Source organism: Cyprinodon variegatus, unplaced genomic scaffold, assembly GCF_000732505.1.
Source record: "Cyprinodon variegatus isolate N-32 unplaced genomic scaffold, C_variegatus-1.0 Scaffold1141, whole genome shotgun sequence".
Classification (NCBI taxonomy): domain Eukaryota; kingdom Metazoa; phylum Chordata; class Actinopteri; order Cyprinodontiformes; family Cyprinodontidae; genus Cyprinodon; species Cyprinodon variegatus.
This window is the reverse complement of record NW_015151594.1, coordinates 88,472-113,906: the sequence shown is the minus strand read 5'-3', so window position 1 is coordinate 113,906 and position 25,435 is coordinate 88,472. Positions and strand designations below refer to the sequence as shown.

At 36.3% G+C, this 25,435-nt stretch overlaps 1 protein-coding gene across 3 annotated transcripts in view; it reads right to left on the bottom strand.

Annotated features, from left to right (window-relative positions):
• dock4 (dedicator of cytokinesis 4) overlaps positions 1–25,435 on the bottom strand; it is a 154,612-nt gene that overhangs the window by 92,466 nt on the left and 36,711 nt on the right. For all 3 annotated transcript variants that reach the window (XM_015400736.1, XM_015400738.1, XM_015400737.1), the window contains exons 2-7: positions 20,637–20,720; positions 14,688–14,728; positions 13,390–13,445; positions 13,214–13,310; positions 10,872–11,020; positions 7,121–7,205 (exon numbers count right to left, since the gene is read on the bottom strand). In XM_015400736.1, the coding sequence (XP_015256222.1) occupies positions 7,121–7,205; positions 10,872–11,020; positions 13,214–13,310; positions 13,390–13,445; positions 14,688–14,728; positions 20,637–20,720 (512 nt within the window). The remainder of the gene's footprint in view (positions 1–7,120; positions 7,206–10,871; positions 11,021–13,213; positions 13,311–13,389; positions 13,446–14,687; positions 14,729–20,636; positions 20,721–25,435) is intronic.

Here is a 25,435-nt window from a genome sequence, read left to right as displayed (position 1 = left end):
TATATATATATATATATATATATATATATACACACACAAAATAAGGTGCTATCAATTTCCCAGCTGTGTGTAGCTTTATTTCAGTATAAATGCAGCTCCATAAAGCGAAGCAACAAGGAAAACACAATACAGGTCAGGGTTAGGCTATAAAACAATATGCTGAGATCTGAAGGTCCGAATTGGGTATTATGTATCATATCCAAAAATAGGTTACTAAGTAATGGCTATTGATCTTCACAATATGGCAACAATACGTTCTGGGCGGAGTTTATAATAAGCCTCTAAAGAAATCAACCAAACATGTGGAGATGGGTATGCCTACCCTGTTTAAATGAGACCCAAATCGAACTCACATGCTAACTGCAGTGGATGGCATTAAAACAAAACCATCGCTACTAAAATATGGAAGCAGCATGTGTTTTCCACCGAATCTGTCTGAATCTCAACCGTTTTCAGTAATAAAATGGGCAAAATCTCCCCTGCACCAAGATTTGATTTGAAAAATTATAATTTCACAGCTGTTCATGTTAAAAATAACCACAATTTGTTCCAAAATTGTGATCTACAGTGTAAAAGTTATCAAAATCCAAAAAGCCTTTATTTAAATCTATAATCTGCTTTTTCAATTGTCACACAAAAGAACCTAGTAAAATTTAGGGCTGAAATTATGAACCAGATTAATAATTATTAACTGATTACTGAAATGTTCATCAACTAATTTTGTAATTTAATCATTACTTAAGGGTGTTGATACAAAGACAAAATGTCCTTTGCTGAATGAATAACCTTAATCAGTAGTGAAGACAAAACTGTAAAAATATAACATCTAAGCATTTATAAATGTGAAATACATCACATGTTTCAATTAAGGCTTGAATCTATGTATATATTTTTCAATTTTCTTTCCATTTGCAGTTCACTCTAAATGTGCAATATGTTTTTCTTCTCTCTATATTCCAAATTAAGCTTTTTTAGAAATATAACTTTACTTAAACTATATCTATTTAGATTAAGGTATTATTTGAGAAACTTATTTAATCAATAAGTGCATCCCTTGTAAAATACATTAAGGTTTTAACAAGACAAAGATGTTAAATTCTAAATTAGAAAAGTAGTCTAAATAAATATAAATCTAATGTAAATTCCCTCTTAGTGCAAAAGGAAGCTAGGGCCTTTGAAAAAATGTGTTCACACCATTAAATGTAAAAAAGAGCACCTTATATGACTTAAGAGTAACCTTTATACTGAATTTTTTAAAAGGTTCCAATTATATCCTCAACAACATTAAGTAATGGTCTTCTAACGCAGCAAAAGAGTGGTGATTAACAGCAGGTAAATGTCACATCTCAGTGTGGTCGGGATGTGGTCATTACACCCTATATTAGGTCAGGATATATAGAAAACATCAGTAAGACTTAGGATTGCATCATAGCTTTTTAATTACCATCTAGATCAACATGCACATTACAGCTAACTTCACAGCATGAGAGGTTTATCCCAGTCTGCTGTTAGCATCCAAAAATATGACACACAAACGTGTACGCACACACAAGCAGCACCAGATGGTCAGTAGAGGTACTGCCAAATGATGTCTCACACTCACTGACTATATGAAAACACAACAGGATGGTTGGGGTTGGGGGCAGGATTCAAGAGGTGGTAGATGAGATAAAAAATGAAGGTGCATTAAAAACAGCAGAAAACACGGCGAGAGATACCTGCTTCATCTGATTCTACACTGTTGTATACTTTCTGTGTTGAAATAATTAACCTTGGCTTTTTTGCTGCTGAAAAATTTTTGAACCATTTGTCCTTCAGAAGTTCCATAAAAAATTTATTCAGCTTTTATTTCCTGTTAAAATAATCATTGTACCATTTTTATCAATTCAGCCAGTTTTACACGCTCATAATGGAAAGCTCAGAGGCAAGACCATAGAGGGAGAGATCAGGAGTTTTTAATAAAATTTTCCTTCAAAGGATATAAACACTGAACATTTCACAATAAATAACAATTGATTTCTTCATTTATTCCAATTTCTTTTCCTTTTTTAGCCAAAGTTATTAGCTAGTCTCAGACCAGCCAAGATCAGTAAAGAAGAAATCAGTAAAAATGTCTTAAATTAGGTGTATTAAACCTCCATTTGAGCAGGTAAATAATATGATGTGCAATTGGAGTAAGTATTTTACTCGTAAAATAGGATCATTAGATAATATGCACTTAAAATTAGACAATGCAATTATTTTTTGTTATTTTTGATGTAAATGTTCTTGTTCTTTTGGCAAAGAGGCTCACTTACCGCTTCAACTCAAGAAAAATTGACTTAATTTAAGAAAACAATTACTTATTTAGATTTCAATTTTTTGCAGTGATCTTAAAAATATCTAAACTTATGATAAACATTTAAAAATACATATAGACATATGGACAAAACATATGTAATGCAATTCTATGTTAAGATATTTCTCTGAATGTCTATAATTGCAGTTCTATGCAGAGAACTACAAATGTTTACGGGGAAATAAATGTAGTGGGCAATCCATCAAAAATAAAATGTCTTTACAGCAGAAATAAAATATGATACGAAAAGTGCATGTTTCATACCAATAGTGGGACAGCACCTCCTTTCTCCATTTCTGGTGTAAACAAGCATCTGCTTTATAAATAGCTGAAAAATCCAGATGTTACAGTGTTGGCATTGGCAAATACACCAAGCAGAAAACCCTGAAGTCAAAATCAACAGTGGAATTCAAGATTACTTTTAAAGCCAATTATTAATAGTTTTACAAAATTAGCATTTCTAATTTTATGACTTTATATGTAAAAGAAAATTAAATTTTACACAACTATATGTGTGGGCCAGTAGAGTAATGAGATGTGACTTTCAATGCATTCTGGCATGTTGGCCATTATAATCAACAAAATAAAACCTATTTCCCCGTTAGCATTCTTGCTTCAAGTTGCAGTTTTGTTGTTTCCAAGACAAAACTCGGAAAGTAAACTCCCGAATTCAGCAGGGAGGGAAATTATCAAGAGATTTATTAATTGCGGATCGATTATTTGCTTTATGTGATTAAAGCAAAAAGAGCCTTCAGAAAATCAGACACCTTAGAAGTAAATATCTTAGTTTTATGTAGACTTCCCCTGATTTCTGGTCACTTTATTGACAAGAACTTAGAAAGGCTGAAGACATGCAAGTAAATCTGACTTAAACAGTGAGGATAACAATAACGTACGAAAAGAATAGTCTTTGGAGTAGATGTTATAAACCGATAATTGAAAAACCACTTATTCACATGAGACCCTAGCAAAAATGCGCTCGTAAATCATTTAAAAATAACACCAATCAAAGTGACAAGTATGTTTTGTTAAGTCCTGTCTTCTCTGTCTGACTTAGACCCCATAAATAGACACCTTCTGGCAGAATGACCTAAGAAAAAAAAAACTCATGCTGTCTTTAAGGGATCAGTGCTTCTGCTACACAGAACAAGTCTAAACTGCTGGGTTTGACGTAAAATGACTAGTTCCGGGGAAAGCCTAATTTATGCTTTGGGATTTTATTACAATGTTATTTTCAGTGTGTCATTTAGGCTGCCTGATGGGAACGGTCTGTGGTTATGTGTCAGCTTCTGCATGACTTGGCACAGAGAAAAGACTCAAGAGACTGGCATTCCAATGGCAAGACAGGAATAGGACAGGATACAGCTGGACAGGCAAATGTAATTTTGTCCTTTTGTTTCTTTAGGAATTTCTGAAACTGTGTGAAGTGCACCAAGAAGCTAAAAAACCTAGAGAAGGCATGGAAGGAACAGGTCAAACTAACATAAAAGAAAAATAATGTACTACTAACTAACCTGTTAAACTTCTTATCATCTCTTTTTACCACATTTCTATAAGTCATCTACTGTATATACAGTTTTTTTTTGACGGATTACCATACACAAATTGCATATTGCCCATGCACATCCTTTGTATGTAAGTAACAGTATGTAAGACCAAACAGTTAACATGGGTGGAAGTGCATCCACAAACCTTTCTCTTTAGAGTTGTAAAAGCCAGCTGCAGAATTTACAAAGATCCATTCTGTAAGAAGAATTTTTCTGAAAGGTACTACATTACTCAGGATATTAAGAGTATAACAGTGGTAGAATCAGAACTCACTAAAACAGAACCCTTTTGACATTATGAACTATATAAATCAGCCCAGAAAGGGTTACACAGCTATTTCTAATGTGTTGGACCCAAGTGAACCACAGTGAAGGAGAAAAACATGAAGTAATGGTGAACCTTTCCAATGTGGTCAGCCTTAAAAAAATCACTCCAAAAGTAAATCTATCACTCTTCTAAGAAGTCCAAAAATCACTTCGAACAACATTCAAAGCCCTGCAGGTTTCACTTGCTTCAATCAGAATCAGTGTTTTTGATTCCATGAAACTAAGAGACTGAGCAAAACGGCATCTATGGGACAGTTTGTAGGAGGACATATTACACAAATAATTGAAATATAAGTAAGTAAATTTTTCTTAAATTAAATCTTTTTTTTTCTTGATTTGAGCAAGTAAGTGAGATTCTACCAATGGAATAACATAATTTACATTTAAAATAAGAATTAAACAATTGTACTCTATTATTTCAAGTGAATAATATCCAATTATCAGATTTTAAGGTTAAACATACTCTTTCTATTGGCAGATCATCTTATTAAGATCCTTTTGGCTGTGTTTTGAACCAATTCAAAATAGTGTAAAAATAATACTTCCATAGAGATGGTGGATTTTGTTACTCTTAACTTATAACAATTCCTTTTCTTGGTATAAATTTGATGAGACAAAAGGAAAAAAACAAGCAAACCTGCAATTTAATAAAAGTAAATAAGTAATAATCGACACAATGATAAAAAAAAAAAAAAAGACTACACTGAGAAAACATGTGGGCACTGCGGTACTTTTTAATGTTTTTTTCTTACTAGGCTGTTTACTTGTCTTAGTATGGGAGCCAAAAATCTTGGAGAGCGCTGTCTTTCTCTCACCAAAGGAGAGGCTTTGCCAGCTTATGTCCTGTGCCAGGTCTGAGTGATCCATCACTGCTACATGATCCACCAAAATTAATAAACTGATCTCAGTCTCCAAGGACTAAGAAGGAAGTTTGAAATCCAATTGCATTTGGGCAACAGGGAATAAGCCAAAACAAACTACGGCTGGGAATAGGGAAGCAATTAGTGTCTTTAAAATGTTTTGTTTCTTTCGCTGAAAAAGTTTCCTGTTTCTTTGCAAATAAAGGAAGACAAAATCTGAAAAACAGAAGTAAAAGCAAATAAACATAAAACAAATTTTTTACATTTTTCTTGCAAGCAAGATAAAGCCAATATAATAAACCAAACTGCAAATCAAACTCAAGCTTTTCTGATATTGAATAATCCGTTTATCTGTTCCCCAAAGCCAAAATCTTGCATGGTTTTCGTTTTCTATCTGAATAAGTACAGAAAAGCTGAAAAACATATTTTCAAAGGCAAAGCATTAGAGTGTACAACTCCGTGATGCGAGATGTTAGTAGCTTCTAAAGAAAAATCCAACTTTTATGATCAAGATGTCTAAACTTACTGATATAATAATGTGGTAGTCAGGTGGTGATCAGGGGGCATATGATTTTACTTTATATTCTTGGACCAATGTCTCCGATTTTTTTCCATCAATGGAGCAATAGTCAGATTATTGGTTGAAGATTAACTTTTTTTGTTTTAGTATAGAAGTAACTTATTAGAAAAAACTATTCTACTACTCTGCCATTGTGTGTCTGTGTACTTTTTAGCATTTTATTTTTTTTTTCAGTGGCCCTAATCCTCGTCCGTACAGTTGCAACCCTGTATAGTTAGAATTATAAAGCTGTCATTTACTTTGTATTGTCTATATAAAGAAATAATCTCTATTGTACTCGCAACAAAATACCAAAGCAGACAAAAGATAAATTAAGGCTCTCCCATGACTTATAATCTCACTGAGAAATACTAATGTAATCAGGGATCATTAGATGTTTTATTGTGCCTTTATATAATCTCATGTCAGGGTCTTTATGCACTGATGTTTGCAATGAGTGCTTTTCTTTTAATCTTGCCTCTCTATAGTGGGGAATTGCAGTCATTTGCTCATTTTGTAAACAGAGGTGTGTTGTTCTGCTTTCATCCTGGTACGGCTGCTTTGTTTCGGCAAACAACAGAAACGAAACAGATGGATTAAGAGCCTTCATTACCCCTCTCTGAAGCAAAAGCCGACACAGTGTGAGAGTGTGTGTGATATAATTCGCCCCTCATTCCGTTACGGAGCAGAAGAGTGGTTTCCACGGTAACAGTGGATGGGGTTCAAGAGAGGGCGGGTAGGAAAAATGGTGAAGGAAACAGCAGGGGGAAAAGGAAGGAGGGAAATATTGAAGCAGACGCAAGGAAAGGTGACTCCGTCCAATAGAAACGCTGCTCCAAATGCCGCTCTTGGAGGAAAACACTGATGCTGATTCCACAGTGAGGATCAAAACCCAAATTTATTTTACCTCTGTACGACTCCAAACCATATTCAAAGAACTAGATCTAAGATCCCTAATCCCTATGTAGGGCACTATATAGTGCTTAAGCCCTTATAAATGAGTGTCCGAACATCTATTGGATGAAAAAGTAGTGGACTGAAAATTTTCCACAATGCACCTTGAAAAGTAGTGATCCATGATCACTGGGCCTTCTTCCAGTGGGATGTGCCTGGAATACCTCCCAGGGAAGGCGTATTTATTTTTTTAGGTTTAAGCTTTCTCTATGTTTAATAAAAAACTAGATATCAAAGTCTTGAGCCAAATAGCCATACTGTCACCTATTGATATGGAGTTTAACTCATTTTAATTGTATGATATTTTTGACTTAATTGGGAGATTTTGATTGTGACATACAACTGACTTTTATATGACTTTGGATATAAATCAGCGTTGCTAACATAAGTGCAAAAACGGAATCATTCCAGGACTTTGACATACAAATCTTACATAGGCAGTATCAGTAAAATAAGGTAGAGTATTAAAGAATGAAAACACCAACACCCTTTGAACCATGAATGAGGTTTTGAAGAACATAAAAAAAATCCTCACCAGTCTATAAAGTTCTGTTACGCTGATTTCATCTGGGTCCACCATGCTGAACTCCCGCCGGGGCACCAGGTCCAAGCCAAGTTGTCTAAAACACACACAGATAAATCAAACAAATCAGACACAGATTATGAGGAGAACTCATTTTCACTGAATTGTAGGCAGGGCTGAGCATCAATAGGACTGGTGTCACTTCTATCAGGGCTTTTAAGTTCATCTGACAGATCTATTCCACTCCTTTACATTCTGACTTCCTTTTACACCTCTTAGCATTTACGCATATCAGTTTATGTGCATTTCAATCCTTGATTCTCAGCTCTTATGGGAATGAGGAGGTTAAAGCCAGCATTTTATCATTCTTCTCCTGTGGTTTAGACCAGCACCATCCAGTTCAAGATGTCTCCTTTGCAGCAATAAAAGGAAAAAGGCCCGTGGAGAGAGAGACTCTCCAAACAGTGCCCTCACTAATGATGGATGTCTGCCTGTTTGAGGACAGCCAGCAGCAGGAGAATGAAGAAAAGTAAGGGCACGCACAATAAGAATATGAGATGAGTTGGGCTTTTCTTTCTATTCTTTAAGCCATCAGCATTGAGCAGTAAGAGATAGGAGAGGAAAAGCAGCAGGAGGGATGGAGCAAGTGCTGGCTCTGTGAGAGCGATTTGATTGAGTGAGGAGTGCGCTTGCAGGCAGGGGAGGTGAAACTGAAGACAGACGTGTGACAAGTGTGGAAAGTTGGAAACCAATAAAAGAGCTGCAGAAATGTGCAAGAAAAAAAAAGCAGAGGCAGGGAAAATGAAAATTATAATTTTTTTTAAAGGAATATTTGAGCTGAACCCAAATACTGGGATTAACAAGACCATAATTTGAAGAGATAAATATCAAGATTATTCTTAAAATCCTCGTTTCCTCCCAGATTAGTGAAAAACCACCATGAATAGAAATCGGCAACCACATCTCAACATAAGTGTTCCTTAATATCAGTTTCCTGAATCCTTTCAAAACAGAGTACGCTGATAACCCCAATAATATTTAAATCCTTGTTAAAATGAGTAATAAATGCAATAAACATAGATCAAGACAACATTAAAGTTACACTTCTTCTAACCTCACAGGGGTCTTTCTCCTCACTGTTTATTACTTTTGACAGCTCCACTTCAAACAAGAACAATGTTCATAGGTTATTCACTGTTCAATACTTTGCCCCCAAGGTGCAATTTACTTGCAGCAGAGTCCACAAAGTCTACACACAGCATGTCAGGAGTCCAGGCAGCTCAATTCATTTAGAATAATTCAAAAGCCCAACAGCTGAAAGGATTAAAACACCTCAGGTCTGGTTTGATCTCGCCCTTTGGGCGTAAGTCAACCTTTTTCTTGATAGAAGTAGCCTTAAGTTGATCTGGCAAAGATGCCACAGCTCTTTAAGGATTGAGCGACCTGATTGAGTTCTTTCAAATCAACACCAGGAATCTTTTGTGAAGTCCTTAACAATGTCCATCAACCTCGTTTTATTACCCATGTTGACGATGCCTCGCTGGCACACTGTTCCAAAAGGTCAAATCAATTCAAAGAAAGAAAACTGAAAGCATTTTTAAAGGAAGAGATCAATGTTATAACTATTAAATTTTATTTAAAGAAAAAAAAAAAAAACAGCCATATGTTGTTTATTTTCATACATGGCATCTTTTGCTCAAATGTTATCCAGAATGGCCGCCAAGTAGTGACACTGGCAGACAATGTCTACCACTGTACTATACATGAGTTTCGGTAGTAGAGATAACGAGATAATCTAAAGTTGTATAATTTGATCAACTGAGTAATTCATAAGCGGACAGTTCCTTAAAACACTGAGAGCTCTCTGGTATGAAGAAGACTAAATAAATAATATAAATAAATAAAACACAATTTCCCATGAACAAATATTGAAAATTATTATTGAAAGACAGGATATGTCGCTCTGACAAACTGTCAGACTTTACTTCCCATTTTGTGCCAACAAAGTCAAATCTAACTGTGATACGGCACTCTTTGTTAAGGGTAATCAAGCAACTGCTGTGGGCACCACTTTGTACTGGTAGCTGTGGTTCTTAATGCCCGCTTATAGCTGCTCTCAAATTTAAAGCTGCATTAATTCATAAAAGCCCTTAGGATTAATCAAGCATGTTAGTATCATGTCATAAATGTTTTGCATAGTGCCCTGCACTTATCTGTTGGTACATCCTCATTCTCCGAGGACAATGGCATCTTTTGGTAGAGAAGCTGATAATGCTTGAACTTGCAGCACATTTACAAACAGAACCTCATAAAGTGCATCCTGCATCCCCATGGCTATTTGAAAATAATCTCACATAAATTGCCCTAAGTTTCTGTGTTATCTTCAAACTGAGAGAACTTTACTTTCCATTGCAGCTCATGAGTCCTGGGAGTCCCACCTTCACTGGCTGCTGCCAGATCTGTTATTACAGCAGATCCCTTCTGCATTTCAAATGCTCTCTCCTTGTAGATACATCCTATATTCCATGTATCCCCAACAAACCTCAGACAGGATATCAACTTGCAAATTTTCAGCAGCTGAATTGCTGCCTTTCATAAGAAAATCATAGCTATACCTCCTCCAGACTATAGTCCCCCGGGTTGGTTAACTCGGGAGTTCAAGTTCATCTTTATTTGAGCCCCCATTAAATGTGCATTGGTAAAAAAGACAGTCCAATATACCTACTACAGCCATATTGAATGCATGAAAAAATATGTCATAAACCAGACAAACAGCAGAACACAACTCAATAAATCAGAACATGACTGGCCAGGTTCCAAGCTTGGCCTTGACAGCAGGGTTGAGTAGGCATCTCTCCTTATATCTACGTCTCTATGTCATCTGTATAGCTACTTTTGGGAGGGTGTCTACCTGCTAATCCCAAGAAAATCCAGGCAACAAACTTCTTTATTGTTTTGATAATGCAAAAATGACCTGTCAATATATTGGAGAAAAAGAAAGCCTGAGGTGTAAATCTTAATTAAACATGTAGGACCCAACGGATGAATTTTTAAGAATAATTGTATTCCAAATATTTCACCTCAATGAACTTGAGCTGCCCTCAGATTATGCAAAATTGATGCCAATGTAGCAGAAGAGTCCAACAGCTTTGATTAGATAAGAAACTAAAGAAGAAGCGGAAAACAGAAGCAATGAAGGTCAAAATGAAGTAAGCAAGACAGAAAAAAACCTGACTATAAGCAGCTCATGGGATTGCAGGGAGAGAAAAATCAAAGATTTAGCTGAACTCTGCAGGAGTGTGACCTTCATGGAAATGTTATCAGAAGAAAATCTCACCTTGTTCTCACAAAAAACCTTGAAATTTTTCAGACAAACAAGTCTTGTGGACAGGTGAGACTGGTGCAGACTTTATTCACTCCAGGGTTGTCAAAAAAAAACTGTTTTATTTCTTTCTTTCTTTATTTTTGTATGAAAAGAGGATGGCTTGACAAAAGATAAACCAGAATACCTAAAAAGCTGTCAAAAATAAAATAAAGCAACTTTCCTTTGTTTTTTATAGACCTATTAAAGATAACACCTTGCATGCATTGCTCACTATGCATGCAGAGGGTTAAAAATATAACAACTATGGTTGCAATAAAAAACCCTGTCAGTTCATGGATGCTCTAAATTCAACCCTGCTGTTTGTGTCTGGAGCTCACCCAATGAAATTCAACATCTCAGTGCCTCTATGCAAGACATCGCCAGTAGTCAGATACTCACTCGTTACCCCAGTCCAATCTCGCCGTGATGTGCTGTTTGACGTCCTTCATCCGGTCGTGAGTGAGGTGGCCGACCAGTACCTGCCTCCTCAGGTCCAAGATTTCATTCATTACATGCCAGAGCCGATGGAATAAATCTCCTTCATTCTTCTGTAGGAGGTGGAAGTGATGGAGAGGAAGGAGAAAGAGAAAGAGAAACACCGAGATGAGACACAGGCAAACATGACAGGAATTCACCCTCATTGGCATCCCAGTAATAAGTCTCAGTACATATTTGTTTAGTGGGCAAAAGGTCTAACATATGTTTGTTTAAAAATTTACGGTAAGTTATAGAATTCAAGCAGTCAAACAGTTTTCATTTTTTTAAAAATATCATTTTGATTAGGAGAATGCTCAATCATACTCACCTTTGTGCAAAACTAAAACATTGAGTTTATCTAAGGAACATTTAGTTAACTTTAAATCCTTATAGGACTGCTGGTAAGACACAGAAAAACGTTTTTTTTTCTTCCTAAAGAAGCAGATACAACTGGATGGTGTCTCACTGTTGCAGCCTTAAGTGACCGAAATCCGATTTTTTTGTACATATGCGACCTGTATCTGATCTTTTTAACTACACAGATCCAAGTTTTCCCAATGCGAACTATGCCACTTGGCTATGTGGTCCTGAATCTGACCTTTTTAAATGCAACCTGTGTCTGAATGGCCAGGTTGCATTCAACTGACCTGAACGTTACTAATACTCAACAAAGTCAAGAAAGGAAAAACAACAACCATGGCAGATGATAATGCGGAGAGCAGTCTTTAAAGTCAGCCTTCTTAAAAAGGAGGTTGGGAAAGAAATGAAAGATTCCAAAATGCGCTCAAGCTCTACCATCCATGTTATCTTCCATTAACGCAGAGCATGCTCATTTGTGACGTCATTGCCTCCTATACTGCGCATGGGGGACACTTAAGTTCTGTGAATGCAGTTCACACAGGAAATCACATAAAAGTCACATATATTTGGAAAAGTGAATGATCAAGCAAAATAATCGGATGTACCAAAAAATCTGAATTGCGCATTAAGGCCAGCCTTTTGACGTAGCCTTAATGACCCAAAATGTAATTCTTTAGTTGATTATCTGCAACTTTATAGATTCAGTTTATCCAGCGTCTTTGCCATTTTTCGGTCATTTCTTAGTAACAATTAGTTTTAAACATTTCAGTCATTGATCTGATTGTAACCAAGCACATGTTTAGATCCTAAGCAGCTTGTTGACTATTGATAATCGTCCTTTCCTTACTTGAATGCGATCTTCACTTATCTTTCGCATCTTGAAGAGTACCTCAGAGATATGGACCTCTGTATAACCTTAAATTTATACATAGGAAAACAGCAACTCAAAAAAGAGAAACAAAAGAGACTTTAATTAAACTTAAATAGCTAAAACGAAATGGCAAGAGCATTAGTTGTTGATTTTTATAAGAAATGTTGACATGTTAATTGTCCTTTAACTGCATTTTAAAGTATGTGCTTGAGCGCTTGAAGGAAACAGCAAAATTCGAATGTTTGAAAGTTTCTGAACACACTTCAGATAGTTTTTGACATTTTCAAAAAAGATTTAATGCGCTAAAAAGGATTTAGCAAATATTCATGTCACATGATCAGCTTTGTCAAAACCTTGCTCCATTACTGTGGTTCGTGCTATTTTACTACCCTAACTTCCTGTTTATTACAACCAAACGTAACGCCAGCATATGACTACATTACGTTTTGCATCACCTAGTTGATTTGCTCCAAACCTTGAGTCCAATTAACACAAGAATTGAATAGAAAATTTGTTAGATAACTTTAGCATCAAACAAAAAAATATGTTTTCCTTTGCTTAATAAATGTGCAGAAATCTTTTTTGAGATGTTTCCTGTAAATTGATTTATGTCTTTCTAAGGCTTTTTAAACACTACTGCCAGAGACAGTAATGTTCCAGAGTAAATGGAAATGGTGGCATAAGGATAATTGATATCAAGGAAAACAGTGGAACTATCCAACTGCATAAACGTTCCCACCTTGACAATTTAAGTGACAAGGTAATCTTTACAGTGAAAAAGGGGCAAAAAATGGATTTCAACCAATAAGCTTAGGTTTCCTGCTGCTTTCTGTAGCGAATCTATGCTCTTCGATCTAAAAGCATTCATCAGTTCAGTTCAATCAGCCCCCCAGATAGCTTAATGGGCTACTATCACAATCAATTCAGCAATTGAGAGGGTATGGAAAAGGGCCGTAACTGTTTTCCAATCACCAAGCCACAAATAAACTCAAATTGGAATTGTGTCGGTTTGTTTGCATGTAATCATCCCTACCACATAGAGCTGCTTCCACATGGCTCCCCACTCCCGCAGTGTCGACGTCATCTCCGTGATGACTGAGTCCTCGATGGGAATTACTGTCTCAAATTGCCTGAAAATGAAGACATTTGTGTTTTAACCAGCTCTTACATTCAGGAATGGAAACGGCAAACTAGAGTAAAATCTCTTACCCTTTGTTCTTCACCACGGCATTCTTCAGGTGGATATAACTGGATGGGAAGATCCCCTTTGAAAAGAGGAGAGACAGGTTCATTGAAATGCTCACTGCATCATTTGGCACTGTTAGCATTACACAGTTATGTGGTAATTAATTCAGACTTTGGAATATGTGTGAATTAAAAAATTGAAAGGACGAAGATGTTTACGGTATTTGCACAAGAAGAACAAATCTAAAAATAGTTGGACAGCAATAAACTGCTGCTCGATAAAAAGATTAAAGCCAAGATTAAACTGACATATTCAACTGTAAATTCAGCGCACAGTTCTAAATTGTCCTTCAATTATCATTATCAACTGTTTCCATATTTTTTAAATGTTAATTTTTCTGGATATCCATTCAGTTTTTTCATCTTCTGAAAGCCCTCTATTGGTATTTCTAATGTTCTTTTATAATCTCTTCATCATTGCCAACCAACCCCCGGTCTGTCCATTTATATCAATGGTTTGCAAACCTGGTCCACAGGACCCACTGTCCAACATGTTTTAGATGCTGCTCCCACACACCTGCACCAAATAACTCCATTCCCTCCCTAGCAGCCATCAAGGGCTGCAGAGACCTGTTAGTCATCCATTTATCAAAGTCAGGTGTGTGGAGGCAAGGAAATACCCAAAAAATGCAGGACAGTGGGTTCCTAGGACCCAGATTGAAAACCATTGGTCTATATAAACCCATTCACCCACATATCTACATTCATCCTGTTAGTCATAAACAGGAGCAAATCTTAAAGACCGACTTTATATGGATGTCATATTTCAAATACATAATCAGTGCACAAAGATTCTATTTCTGCCTGTCAATACATTAAAAACAGAAATTTACCAAATAAGGTATTTTATGAAGCAGAATGTAACTATGACAGTTTCAATGGAAGTTCCCCTCCTGCTATTAGTAATGAGTAATAATGACCTTATTAAACATTAGTACATAATATATAAACCTTTTCAAAAAGGTAGCAAGAACATTTTGCATATTTATGTTTGCTATATTAGGTGTAAGTAAAGGTCCAAAATAGATCTGGTCAGCTTGCTTCAAACAGTTCATGAGAAATGTTGTTTTAAGCAGAATCCCATGATTTTAACTAGATAAAAGTATTTACCTCTACAGAAATAAATTATGTCAGATAAAAGGAAGATAAGTTTGTGCATAAGTTAAGTTTGTGAATTTGACATTCCTGTCTGAAGGTGTCTGTAAATGTATATTCATTTACACAAATAAGAAGAAAAGCTTTTTTCTTCCAAGTTTGCTTACCTTAACATTAGGATTCTTTAGAATGAATCCTCTGTACCATCCTGTGGAAACAAAACATAGTTTGAATTTGCTGAACATCAGAACATAATCTTAGATTATTTTTCTCCATGTCATAGATAGTACTCCTGATCCAGTAATTGTGTCACCTTTTTATTTTTTCTGGTAAAAGCAGCCAATTAGAACAAGATTTAAACAGTCCTTCTTCCTGAATTGATTCTCTTTTTGGCCTTTTAGGTAGAAAGTAGCTTTGTAAATCCGTTGTTAGCTGCATCTAATTTCTAAATGAATCTGTTGATGGGTCTATAGCTGCAACATACTTTCTTGCTATGTGTTTTGTTGACATACAAGGTACTCCTGACTCAATACTTCTTCCTGAACCACACAAATTGCCCCTTTTAAGCATCCTTAAACAGGGCGACAGTGGCGTTGGATGTAGGAGTTTGCCCTGAAATCGAAGGATTGACGGTTCAAGCCCCGACTCCGACTTTCAGTGTGGTTGTGTCCTTGGGCAAGACACTTCACCTGCATTGTCAACTGATGGTGGTCAGAAGGCCTGGTGGCGCCAGTGTACGGCAGCCCCGCTTCTGTCAGTGAGCTCCAGGGCAGCTGTGGCTACAATGTAGCTTGCCACCGTGAGTGTGTGCGTGAAAGGGTGAATGAATGTAGTGTAAAGCACTTTGGTCAAGTCTCCTGATTTGAATAAAGACAATATAAGTGCATGCCAATTACCATTTACCATTGTAAAGGTTTACTACAAAGTCAACAGCCTAATTCTGTCAGCTGTGCTGGATTAAATAAATTAGAGCTAAAACAATTTATCAGATTAATTGTGATTAACCGATTATCGAAATAATTCCAGTTAATTTAATCGTTAACTGGAGTATAGAGATTTAGACTTTAGCTGACAGATCAACACACTCAGAGCAGCAATTATACCAAAATTGTAAAAAGAAATATTAAATATTTCAATCAATATGTTCCATCCAGAAATCCTCAAGTGGAAAAATTTAGTTTCACCTGGTAGAATTTTTAAAAGAATTTTTTAAGGAACCTATTTGATTATTAATCAATAAAAATAAAAAGTTGCAACCCTAAAATAAACCTTTACCTTTTGATATCATTTGACTTTATTGCATGAAAAGTAGTATGACCCTGTGACTAGATTAGACTGACCTTAAATTCATTTGTTAATTTCTTTTTTTAAATAATCCATAATTTAGTCTTTAGTTAAACGATTTATTATTTTGAAGCTATATTATAAAACAAGATATAAATATATATATTTTTTTGATAATAGGAAAAGTTGAACAGCCTTTTTTTAAATTGTGGCACAATTTTTGTTACCACTTATGAATCAGAGCAGTGGGAGTAGAAAAAGCTGAAACAAAGCCACACAGAAACGCTATGAATAGCTGAATCGGTCCAGCAGATGTTTTAAAAAAGGCAATGACCAAATGTTTGGAGGAACAAAAAAAAAAAGAAAAAAGAAGAAAGAATAAAAAGGTCTTTTTCACATCATTACACACTCCCAAATGGACTTATTCTCCATTAGTTAAGATGTGATGCCTTCTAGAAATGCAAACCCAAAGAGAAACAATGTAGTTAATTTACATTTGTACAAATCTGAGGTAATACGGTTCAGCAAAAAAAAAAAAAAAAGACTATTTAAGCTCATTCCAGGGAAGGCCACCACAGCCATTGTAAATACTTCCAGATAAGAGCATTAGCTAAACAGCTCAGATGTAAATGTTTCAGATTATTCTAATCACTTAGATTTCACCAGAGCATTAGTGACTTCCCTTCCCTCTTCTTTTTTTAGATGAATACAGTCATTCTAATATGGTGCAATTTGCTTCAATCTGCACTGTGCTCAGTTTTTCCTGGGATTATTCAGGATAACATTTTGGCCAACAATGGTGGCTGGCACTCTAGATGCTATTTTAAAGCTATGTGAACTGATCAGTAAAGTTCTATACTATTACTAAAGAATACGTTAACAATTTATTAGGATTAAAGCACATACTCCATACTTCTTTCTTCTCCTTCAACACAATGTGTCTGCTACACCTTACGAGTTTAAGTATCACTTGTACTAAAAATATACATCAGGTGGGGGCATTAATGGCAGTTTTTAGGCCATAAAACATAGTCAAATACTAGCGCATAAAGCATAAAGGTGCAAAATCTGAAAAACAAGAAGGAGATTGCATCCAAACATTCATTTGACTGTCTCTTTGTTTATTAATTAAACTTTCTTTAACTAGAAATCAGTGCTATACACAAAAAGGTCACTACCTCGAATTTACATGAAAATTATTCTAGGTTTCTTTGTCAACAGTCAGCCGATTTAATCGTCAGGACAGAGTAAAGCTTTACAGAACATGGCTCACATAAGCTGTCATTGCATTTTTAAGATTGGAGTTATTTTAAGGTGGTGAAGGGTTGCTTTGGTAGCTGTGGGAGAAGCTGACAGCTTTAGCCTCCAAGACCAGATAATGATGATTAATACTACATGACAAACAAGTAGCTGTGCAGAAGTTACCAGCATCTAGGCGTACCAACTTTTTAAAAAGCTACAACTTAAACATTAATTTATCATTTAATTTCCGTGTTAGAGAGATTTCAAAGAAATCCCTGAGAAATGTCCAGAGCGTTTATTGAAGTTAGATCAACTCAGTGCTATGATGGGCGTTCAATAAGTAATGCCCCTGACCCACTTCCAGTTGTTTGATATAGCTGAAATTTTGAAGGTGCAATTCTTTGTATCTTCATTAAGTGGCAAGTTACAGTTCTGAACTAATTTTGGTTCCTAATTGACAGGTGTTTGAACTGAATGAAGTCTGAAACTGATCCTGTTTTGTGTCAAGCAGTGAAGGTCAACATTCAGCGCAGTCTGAGGTCCTGGGCACTCTGGAAGAGGTTTTCTATTGGTCGCATTCATTTTTCCTTCAACTGCAACTAGTCGTCCTGTCCCTGCAGCTGAAAAATACCCCCATAGCATGATGCCGTCACCACCGTGTTTCACTGTTGGGATTATATTGGACAGGTGATGAGCAGTGCCTGGTTTTCTTCACACATAAAGCTTAGAATTAATGCCAAAAAGTTAAATCTTAGTCTCATAAGACCAGAGAATCTTCTTTCTGTCTGGGAGTGCTTCATGTGTTTTTTGGCTTCCATTGGGCCACTCTCCTATAAAGCCCCGACTGGTGGATGGCTGAAATGATCGTTTACCTTGTGGAACTTTCGCCCATTGCCCTACTGCATCTCTGGAGCTCAGTCATGTTGATTTTTGGGTTCTTCTTTTCCTCTCTCACCAAGGCTCTTCTCCCACGATTGCTCCATTTGGCTAGACGGCCAGGTCTAGAAAGAGTTCTGGTCATCCCAAACTTCTTCCATTTAAGGATTATGGAGGCCACTGTACTCTTAGGAACCTTGAGTACTGCAGAAATTGTTTTGTAACCTTCGCCACATCTGTGCCTTGCCACAGTGCCTTGCTCCTTGGGTATTTCCCTCAACCTCATGATTCTCGTTTGCTCTGACATGCACCTTGAGCTGTAAGGTCTTATATAGACCGGTGTGTGCCTTTCCTAATCAAGCCAAATCAGCTTAATTAACCACAGCTGGACTTCAATGAAGGAGCAGAATCATCTCAAGGAGGATCAGAAGAAATGGACAGCATGTGGGTTAAACATGAGTGTCGCCACAAAGGATGTCAATACTTATGATCATTTGATATTGATCAAATTAACTTTATTGATTTTTAACAAATGGCTGCAATGAAATAAAGAGTGAAAAATTTAAAGGGGTCACAAAACTTTCCGTATCCACTGTATGTGTTCTGTATGTATACTTTTTGTTTTTATTCACGTCTCTTTAAAAAACATGAATGTGCTGGTATTTAGGAAAAATTCTCATATTATTACATTTCTAGTGTCAAGATTAATACATTTGTCAAATTTTACTTTTCTGCCTTGAATTAAAGAAATTATGCAACATATTTTTCATAATGGTTCCAGCAATATAATGGTTTGTATTTTTATTTTCCTGTTTATCCCAAATAAGCACATAATATATTGGTGACTTATATCGATCAAACAGGAAGTTCCCAAACTTTTCAGGTTCCAACCCACAAAATTGTACCAGACCCAAACTCATGACCCAAACTACTGGTCGAAAACATTTCTATAAAATCAAATAACCATTGGTGTAATAATATAACGCATTGCATCAACCATTAAAGTAGATTGTTTTCCCCATTTGCAAGTGATTTCTTTATATATTCTATATCTAAATGTAAATGTTTATTGTTTAGTTTAAATCTTGTAGTGGATGTCAAGACTCCATAATGCTTGATCATGAGTGTCACGCCTCCACATCTGGGAATCATTGCTTTAAACAGATTTTACATTTCTGAACCATCCCTGTAAAACATTGGGGCTTTATTGCTCTGCCAGACTGAACCTTTCCTTGTTTTTAAACAGTTTACAGGAGTCTATGTATTCAATTACAACAGGAATTTACTAAAACAAAGCTTCAGACTGACAAAAATCAATAGCTGAGGTGTTATATTATCAGACAGGAGTTGGCAGCCATTACAGACGCTCTGGTAGCTTGTGTGTTTAGAAGTGTCAATAGTATCAACATGAGTCAGAGGCATTAGTCTGTCTCTTCTGCTGACAAAAGCTGGTCCCCCTGTCTCTTCGCTGTTGGCAGGATTTTGATTTAGTTCCTCCCTTCTGGGCAGAGCATTCAACTGGCTCAGCTATTGTCTACTTCCTCTGGGTCCCTTACCACAATATCACATCCCTCTGACTGGCAAGATGCATGGCTGCCTGCTGTCCTTCAGTGAATGTGTGTGTGTGCTCCTATGTGCGAGTATGTTTTTGTATCTCCACAAAGGAAGTGAGAAACAAGCTCCGGAAGAGGCTGAGGTGACTGTGTGTTTTTGCACGGCTGGTTATTTGTGGGGATAGCACTGTCCTGCAATGAAATGATTTTAGATTCTTCTGAAACTCTCACAAGTCAAACATGCAAGACACAAAGAGATTATGAGAAAAACACAAGAAAGTGGAGAACCATAAAAGAAAAAAAAACTGCAGAGTTTAAAAGAGAAGTGAGCAGAAGAGAAAAACAGATTCAGGATGCTGGGAAAAGGTCTGTGCTGCAGGAAAATATGGCTAACACAAATCTCTGCAGACCTTTATAGTGCAGGAGATGCTGCCTACTTTTCAGCACATATTGCATCATAACATGCCTCCACAAAAGCATTAATGGCCATTGAATTGTTTCATATTTTGGCACCTCAGCTCTAAACAGCTTCCCTGTCCCTGCTAAACAAAATAATCCCCAGAGCACAAATACGCAACCACAGTTAACTTTAACTTCTAATTAGGTGTCTTCTGAAGGTGATTAGCTGCACTCTATTTAATTTGGGGGTATCAAATAAAAGAAAAATCACATTTTTCAGGTTTTTATTTGCAAAACAATACTGCTTTAATTTTGTTCTAATAAATACACTAAAGTTTGTGTTTGTAATGACAATATGTCCAGTAGATTAAGGGGTGTGAATCCCCTGGAAGGCAAGGTGTAAGTGATGTAAATCTTCACCATGTGTACGTTAAAGTAAATGTAAATATCCTAATTTGGATGTTGCTGTACTGTCCTTATATATATATATATATATATACTTATATATATATATATATATATATATATATATATATATTTATACTGTGTAAGTATTTTAGCTGTGGAAATTATGAAAAGAGGTGACATCATATCCTGAAAATATCTTGCCAATGAGAAGCAGAAGTGATTCTGCATGTTTCTGGGTATTCACTCAAGCGGAAGCAAATGGTTTCCTTACATCGAGTATTCTGTGTCCATGTCTATTTTCCTTTGCTTTCTGAGAAAACAGCTTGTTGTATGCATCCACTGTGCGTAGCATACCTTCACATTTCTCCAGGATCTGCACTGTGTCTCCGATTTCCAGCGGGAGGCCATGCTGGACGGTCCCTCGGAAACTGGCCAACACTGCAAAAGAAGAGATTTTTTTTAAACACCAACATGAGCCAATTTTGATCCAGTACTCAGCTTTGGTTGTGCAAAGCAAGGGGGAAAGTGTAAGCATAGGCTGAGGAAAAAAAAAAAACACTCAAAATTTAAACCATCCTTGACGAAAATTCAAAACAACAGTACAAAATATTCCTATTTCTAATAATTCTTTATGGAACATGTCAATTTCAATTTGTATCTATGAAAAAGCTGAAGATAACTGATATTTAGTTTTACTTTCTAAGACAATTTTACTATAATTACTACTATATCGTCACTTGCTTGTGAGCATCATAAATCTTTTTGTGTCAATGTTTTTAAGGAAGCCTGCACTCAACCACAAAACAATGACTTAAATTGCAGTAAGTCAAGACGAGCAAGTCATAAAGAAAATAGGTCATTTTCTTTTTAGTTAAAAATTTGACAAATTTGTCTGTTTCTGTATACTTTTAGGGAAAAAAAGAGAAAAAAACAGAGTAATGGAGTCTTAAATAATGGAGCCATTGCTAGTTTAATTAGGTCATTCTATTTTGAAATGAAAGTTGACAAGTAACAACCTGAGCAGATAAGTTGACAAATCTACTTCTTCCTGATTTGCTAAATAAATCTAAAAACACAAACGTGTAAAACTATACAAATCAAATTTAGCTGAGGTGGAGTTTTATTTTTAGTTTTAACAAGGTTCGATAGAAAGTACCAGAGGGACCAATTTGCTCCAGATGTTGAAGCACACAGAACAGCAATCACCTCAACTCACATGTGCATTGCTGGTCAGCTTGTTAAAAGACAGTTATTACACTTTGCTAAAAGAAAAGGCCCTGTGAAAGTTTTTTTGTTCTTTTTAAAAACGTCATTGTGTTAAAGCTAAATGAGAGTCACCATTACTGTTATCAAGCTAAAAATATTTCAAAACTACAGTGGAGAAGTTAAGGGGGACATTTCCGTTTAGTCATTATCTACAAGCTGAATACTAGAACGCATAGCCGACTAATTAACCTGCTGATGTCAGTTTATTATATTTGCACTTTAGGTATGCTATAGTTGAGGGTATAGGAATACCAAATTAAAATCATTTACCTAAAAATCTATAGTAGATAACAGCAGCTTAATCCAGATATTCACTTTTTATTAATATTTTGACTACAGTGAACATATTGATAATAATTTCATATTGAATTCATATTGAATTCGAAGTTAATTTTACTTTTTTTTTTACATGCATATACTAGGAAAAATACTGTGTATATTTTTTATTACATGTTTTTAATTTTAATTTAATTCAATAACTTATAGAAAATAAAGGAGCTATGGTGATTTTTTTAACTATAAATCAAGGAATTCTTGAGGGTCCCATACTTGAAAAGAAAATAAATGGAGGAAAAGTTTACATTTAACATATTCAAAAAACGTAATCATAAACAAATGCAGTATGACATTAGTAGTGCTTTAGACTGTGAAATCTTATTGTATCAACGCAGAACTATGACTTGGCCAAGGTGAATTAATCAGAGCTCAGTATTTACATGGGATATCAAAGGAACATGACACCCATACAGACCTATCAACGCATTAACTGTCTCTGCAACTACACATGCAACAGATTCACACAGGCGCCCCATTCAAAGGGCAATGTACGCTGGCACACATGGATACACAGGAAGCCATTCACACGTGGACACACATTCTACAGCAGTGGGATCTGGGCTGGAAACGCACAACAAGAGTTCCCACTATGCAGCAGAGACCCTTCCACTGCATAAGTTATGTTTCTTCATGTAGAGCTAAGCAACTAGACTAGAACAAGGCAAGGTGGGCGAATAAGTAAAACTCTTATTTAGGGCTTTAAAAATATATATCTGCTGCAAGAATATGGGACATATAGTCTTATTTCAGTGGTTTAGTTTCATATAATGTAGCTTACACAACCTACATGACTAGTAGAAGAAAAACAATGTATTATTATTATTATTTACATTAGATAAATTCAAAACTAAATTTCTGATCTTGAAATGTCTACTGAAGATAAATGTCAATGAACAACTCAACTATGGCTATTGATCACAAGTTGTTTTTTATCCCTGTAGCTTGCACACCTATTTCTTCCTCTCACCTTCTGGAAGCATTCTGCTTCATAGGCCATGAACCATTGAAGCTAAAGTACCTTGTAGAGTGAAATTAGCTATTTTAGCGATTGTTGTTTAAGCCTCAACATTGATTTTTTTTGTATTATTAAATCTTCTTTGGTAAAATGTGACAATATTTTTAGATAAAATAAAAAAAAAGGAATCCAAATTAGTAGAATAAATGATTGTTGACCTACCAAGGTGACATATTTTTCAGTAAGACATTAAATAAGTGGCTGGCTACCTCCCAGCTGGGGGGAATGAGGTGCCAGTGTGGGTCCTTAGGCAAGACCCTTCACGCTAATGCCTGCTTTGGGGAGTGGCGCGTAGTGGTTTGGGCATTATGGTAGGAATCCTGAGGTTCTGAGTTCGAGCCCCACTCCCACGGACTGCCACTCCGTGTTCCTGAGCAAAGGTCCTTAACCCAACACTGCTGCCCAGAAGCTGCACAATAGCAGCCCACTGCTCCCCAAGGGGATGGGTTAAATGCAGAGGGTTCATTTTGTTGCTCTATACTTATGACAGTGTAATGACAACTTAAAAAAAAAAAAAAACAGTTTTTTTTTTTGTTTTGTTTTTTTGACTTACAGGAATGGAGCTTTCAATCACATTCTAATTCTTGCAAATATTCCTTTACAACATCTTCCGTCTGTATTTCATGGATGTTTCTGTGTCCTTTGCATCCAAAGCTAAAGCGTCACCAACTCCTTGTTATCCTTGGATTTGCAGAAACCATCTTTAAGCAGGGTTTGTGATGTGCACATCTGACTTTGTAATTCGGTCCAAGAGAAATGCACACGCGCAAAGAAACAAGCCTACTTTCGAATTTATTCAAAGCCCTGTCACTCACAGATTTACATAAGGACCAGTCAAGGCAAACACATTTACCTCTGTCCAATGAATGAATCCCCCCAGTTACCCTCTCAGCTTCAACAAGCTCAATTATTCAGTTTCAACTCTCTAATTCTTTTTCCTGCTGTGAAATGAAAGCTTGACTTCCCTTGGTTCATGAGCCAGCTGCTATCTGTCTGCTATCCCCCAGCTGCCTGTCATCAGTCCGACTGTCTTTCTGCAGCTAACTTGGCTGACTGACCACCAAATTGAAGATCCAGAAAAGTGGGAAGGTGTTTTATCTTGAGAGTCATTTTATTTGTCTGTTTTTTGTTTGTTAGGTTTGTGCCCAGTTATGTTAGAGGAGGAACAATGAGCACCAACAGTAAGATGAATACAATTCATGCCTGTCGGACCAAAAAACATCTGCACAGTCGTATAAAAAAGGCAGAGCAGTAAAAAAAAAATAATAATAAAATAACGAGAGAAAAATTGTGCACCATCACAAAACTATCACAGCACAGTGGGCATCACTGAGGCATGGGTGCAACATAGCAAACCAAAACAGACCTGCTTATGCTAAAATGTGACATGGGCAAATGAACACTGTTTGGCTGTTGAACTGGCTGGACTGCTGTTGCTTTCTGGATAGCTCACAATGACCTGCACCGCACCCATCCCAAGGATAACCGTTATCTGCCCTGACACACAAAAGCACATACTCTGATGCTATCTGACACTGGTCCAGTGGCCAATTGTGAACACAGTCCCATTCTAGACCAGACTGTTATACAAAAACACTACAGGACATCAGCAGCATCCCTGAAGAGCCATGTGCTCATGAATAAACAAAACACAATCAAGGAGTTGAGGCGCTTTTAAAGTTTGCCTACAAAGGGAAAGGTCACAAGTTAGAGGCAAGAGAATGACACCCGATATAGGATTGGTCATAGAGTCTCTGGAGGGGAGCTCAGTAGCTGATGCTGTGAATCAATGGATCTTAGGGAACTAGCAGGGTAGCCCTAAACACCATCGTAACAGTAAAGGTCCATTCTTTGAAAATTAGGGCTCTTATTTAGTTGATAATCCATGAAATACCCCTTGTATCATATATTAAATACAGTTTAATAATAGCTGTTAAATGTATTTTCCATCAAAACAGTTCTGGTGCAAAAGTTGGTTTTATACAACTTGCCAGAATATGTTCTATTTTTTAGGCTGTGTAATCATTCCTCTTTGGCATTCTTCCTTTCTGTATTAAGGATGATTTAAACAGCAGGTGGTGTTTGAGGAAGAATTTAATTCAGGGATTTTTCACAATGTTGATGGTAAGATTCAGAAACAATGAGAATAAAAAAAATGAAATCATTTACAAGTGCCCCTTTGCTTTAAAAAAAAATTGCCAAGATGAGGCAATAAAAACTTTTCTCGGTTCTACAGTACGGAAGGAAGCAGAACTGAGGCGCAGTAAGAGATAACTCAGGTTTAACTTTGGAACTACTTTGGTCTGAAACTGAACCACTCTAAAAATTCTCTCTCTACATTCAATTCAACGAACTAATTTCAAATAATGTATTTTCTTAAACAGCAAATGTATGCATTCAATTAACATCTGTTGAGCAGATATTTTTTTATATTTTGTTTATATCTAACTGAAGTACAAACACTTGAGGTACTAATAGTTCTGTCAAGCAAATATATATATATATACCGGCCACTTTATTAGGTACCCCATGCTAG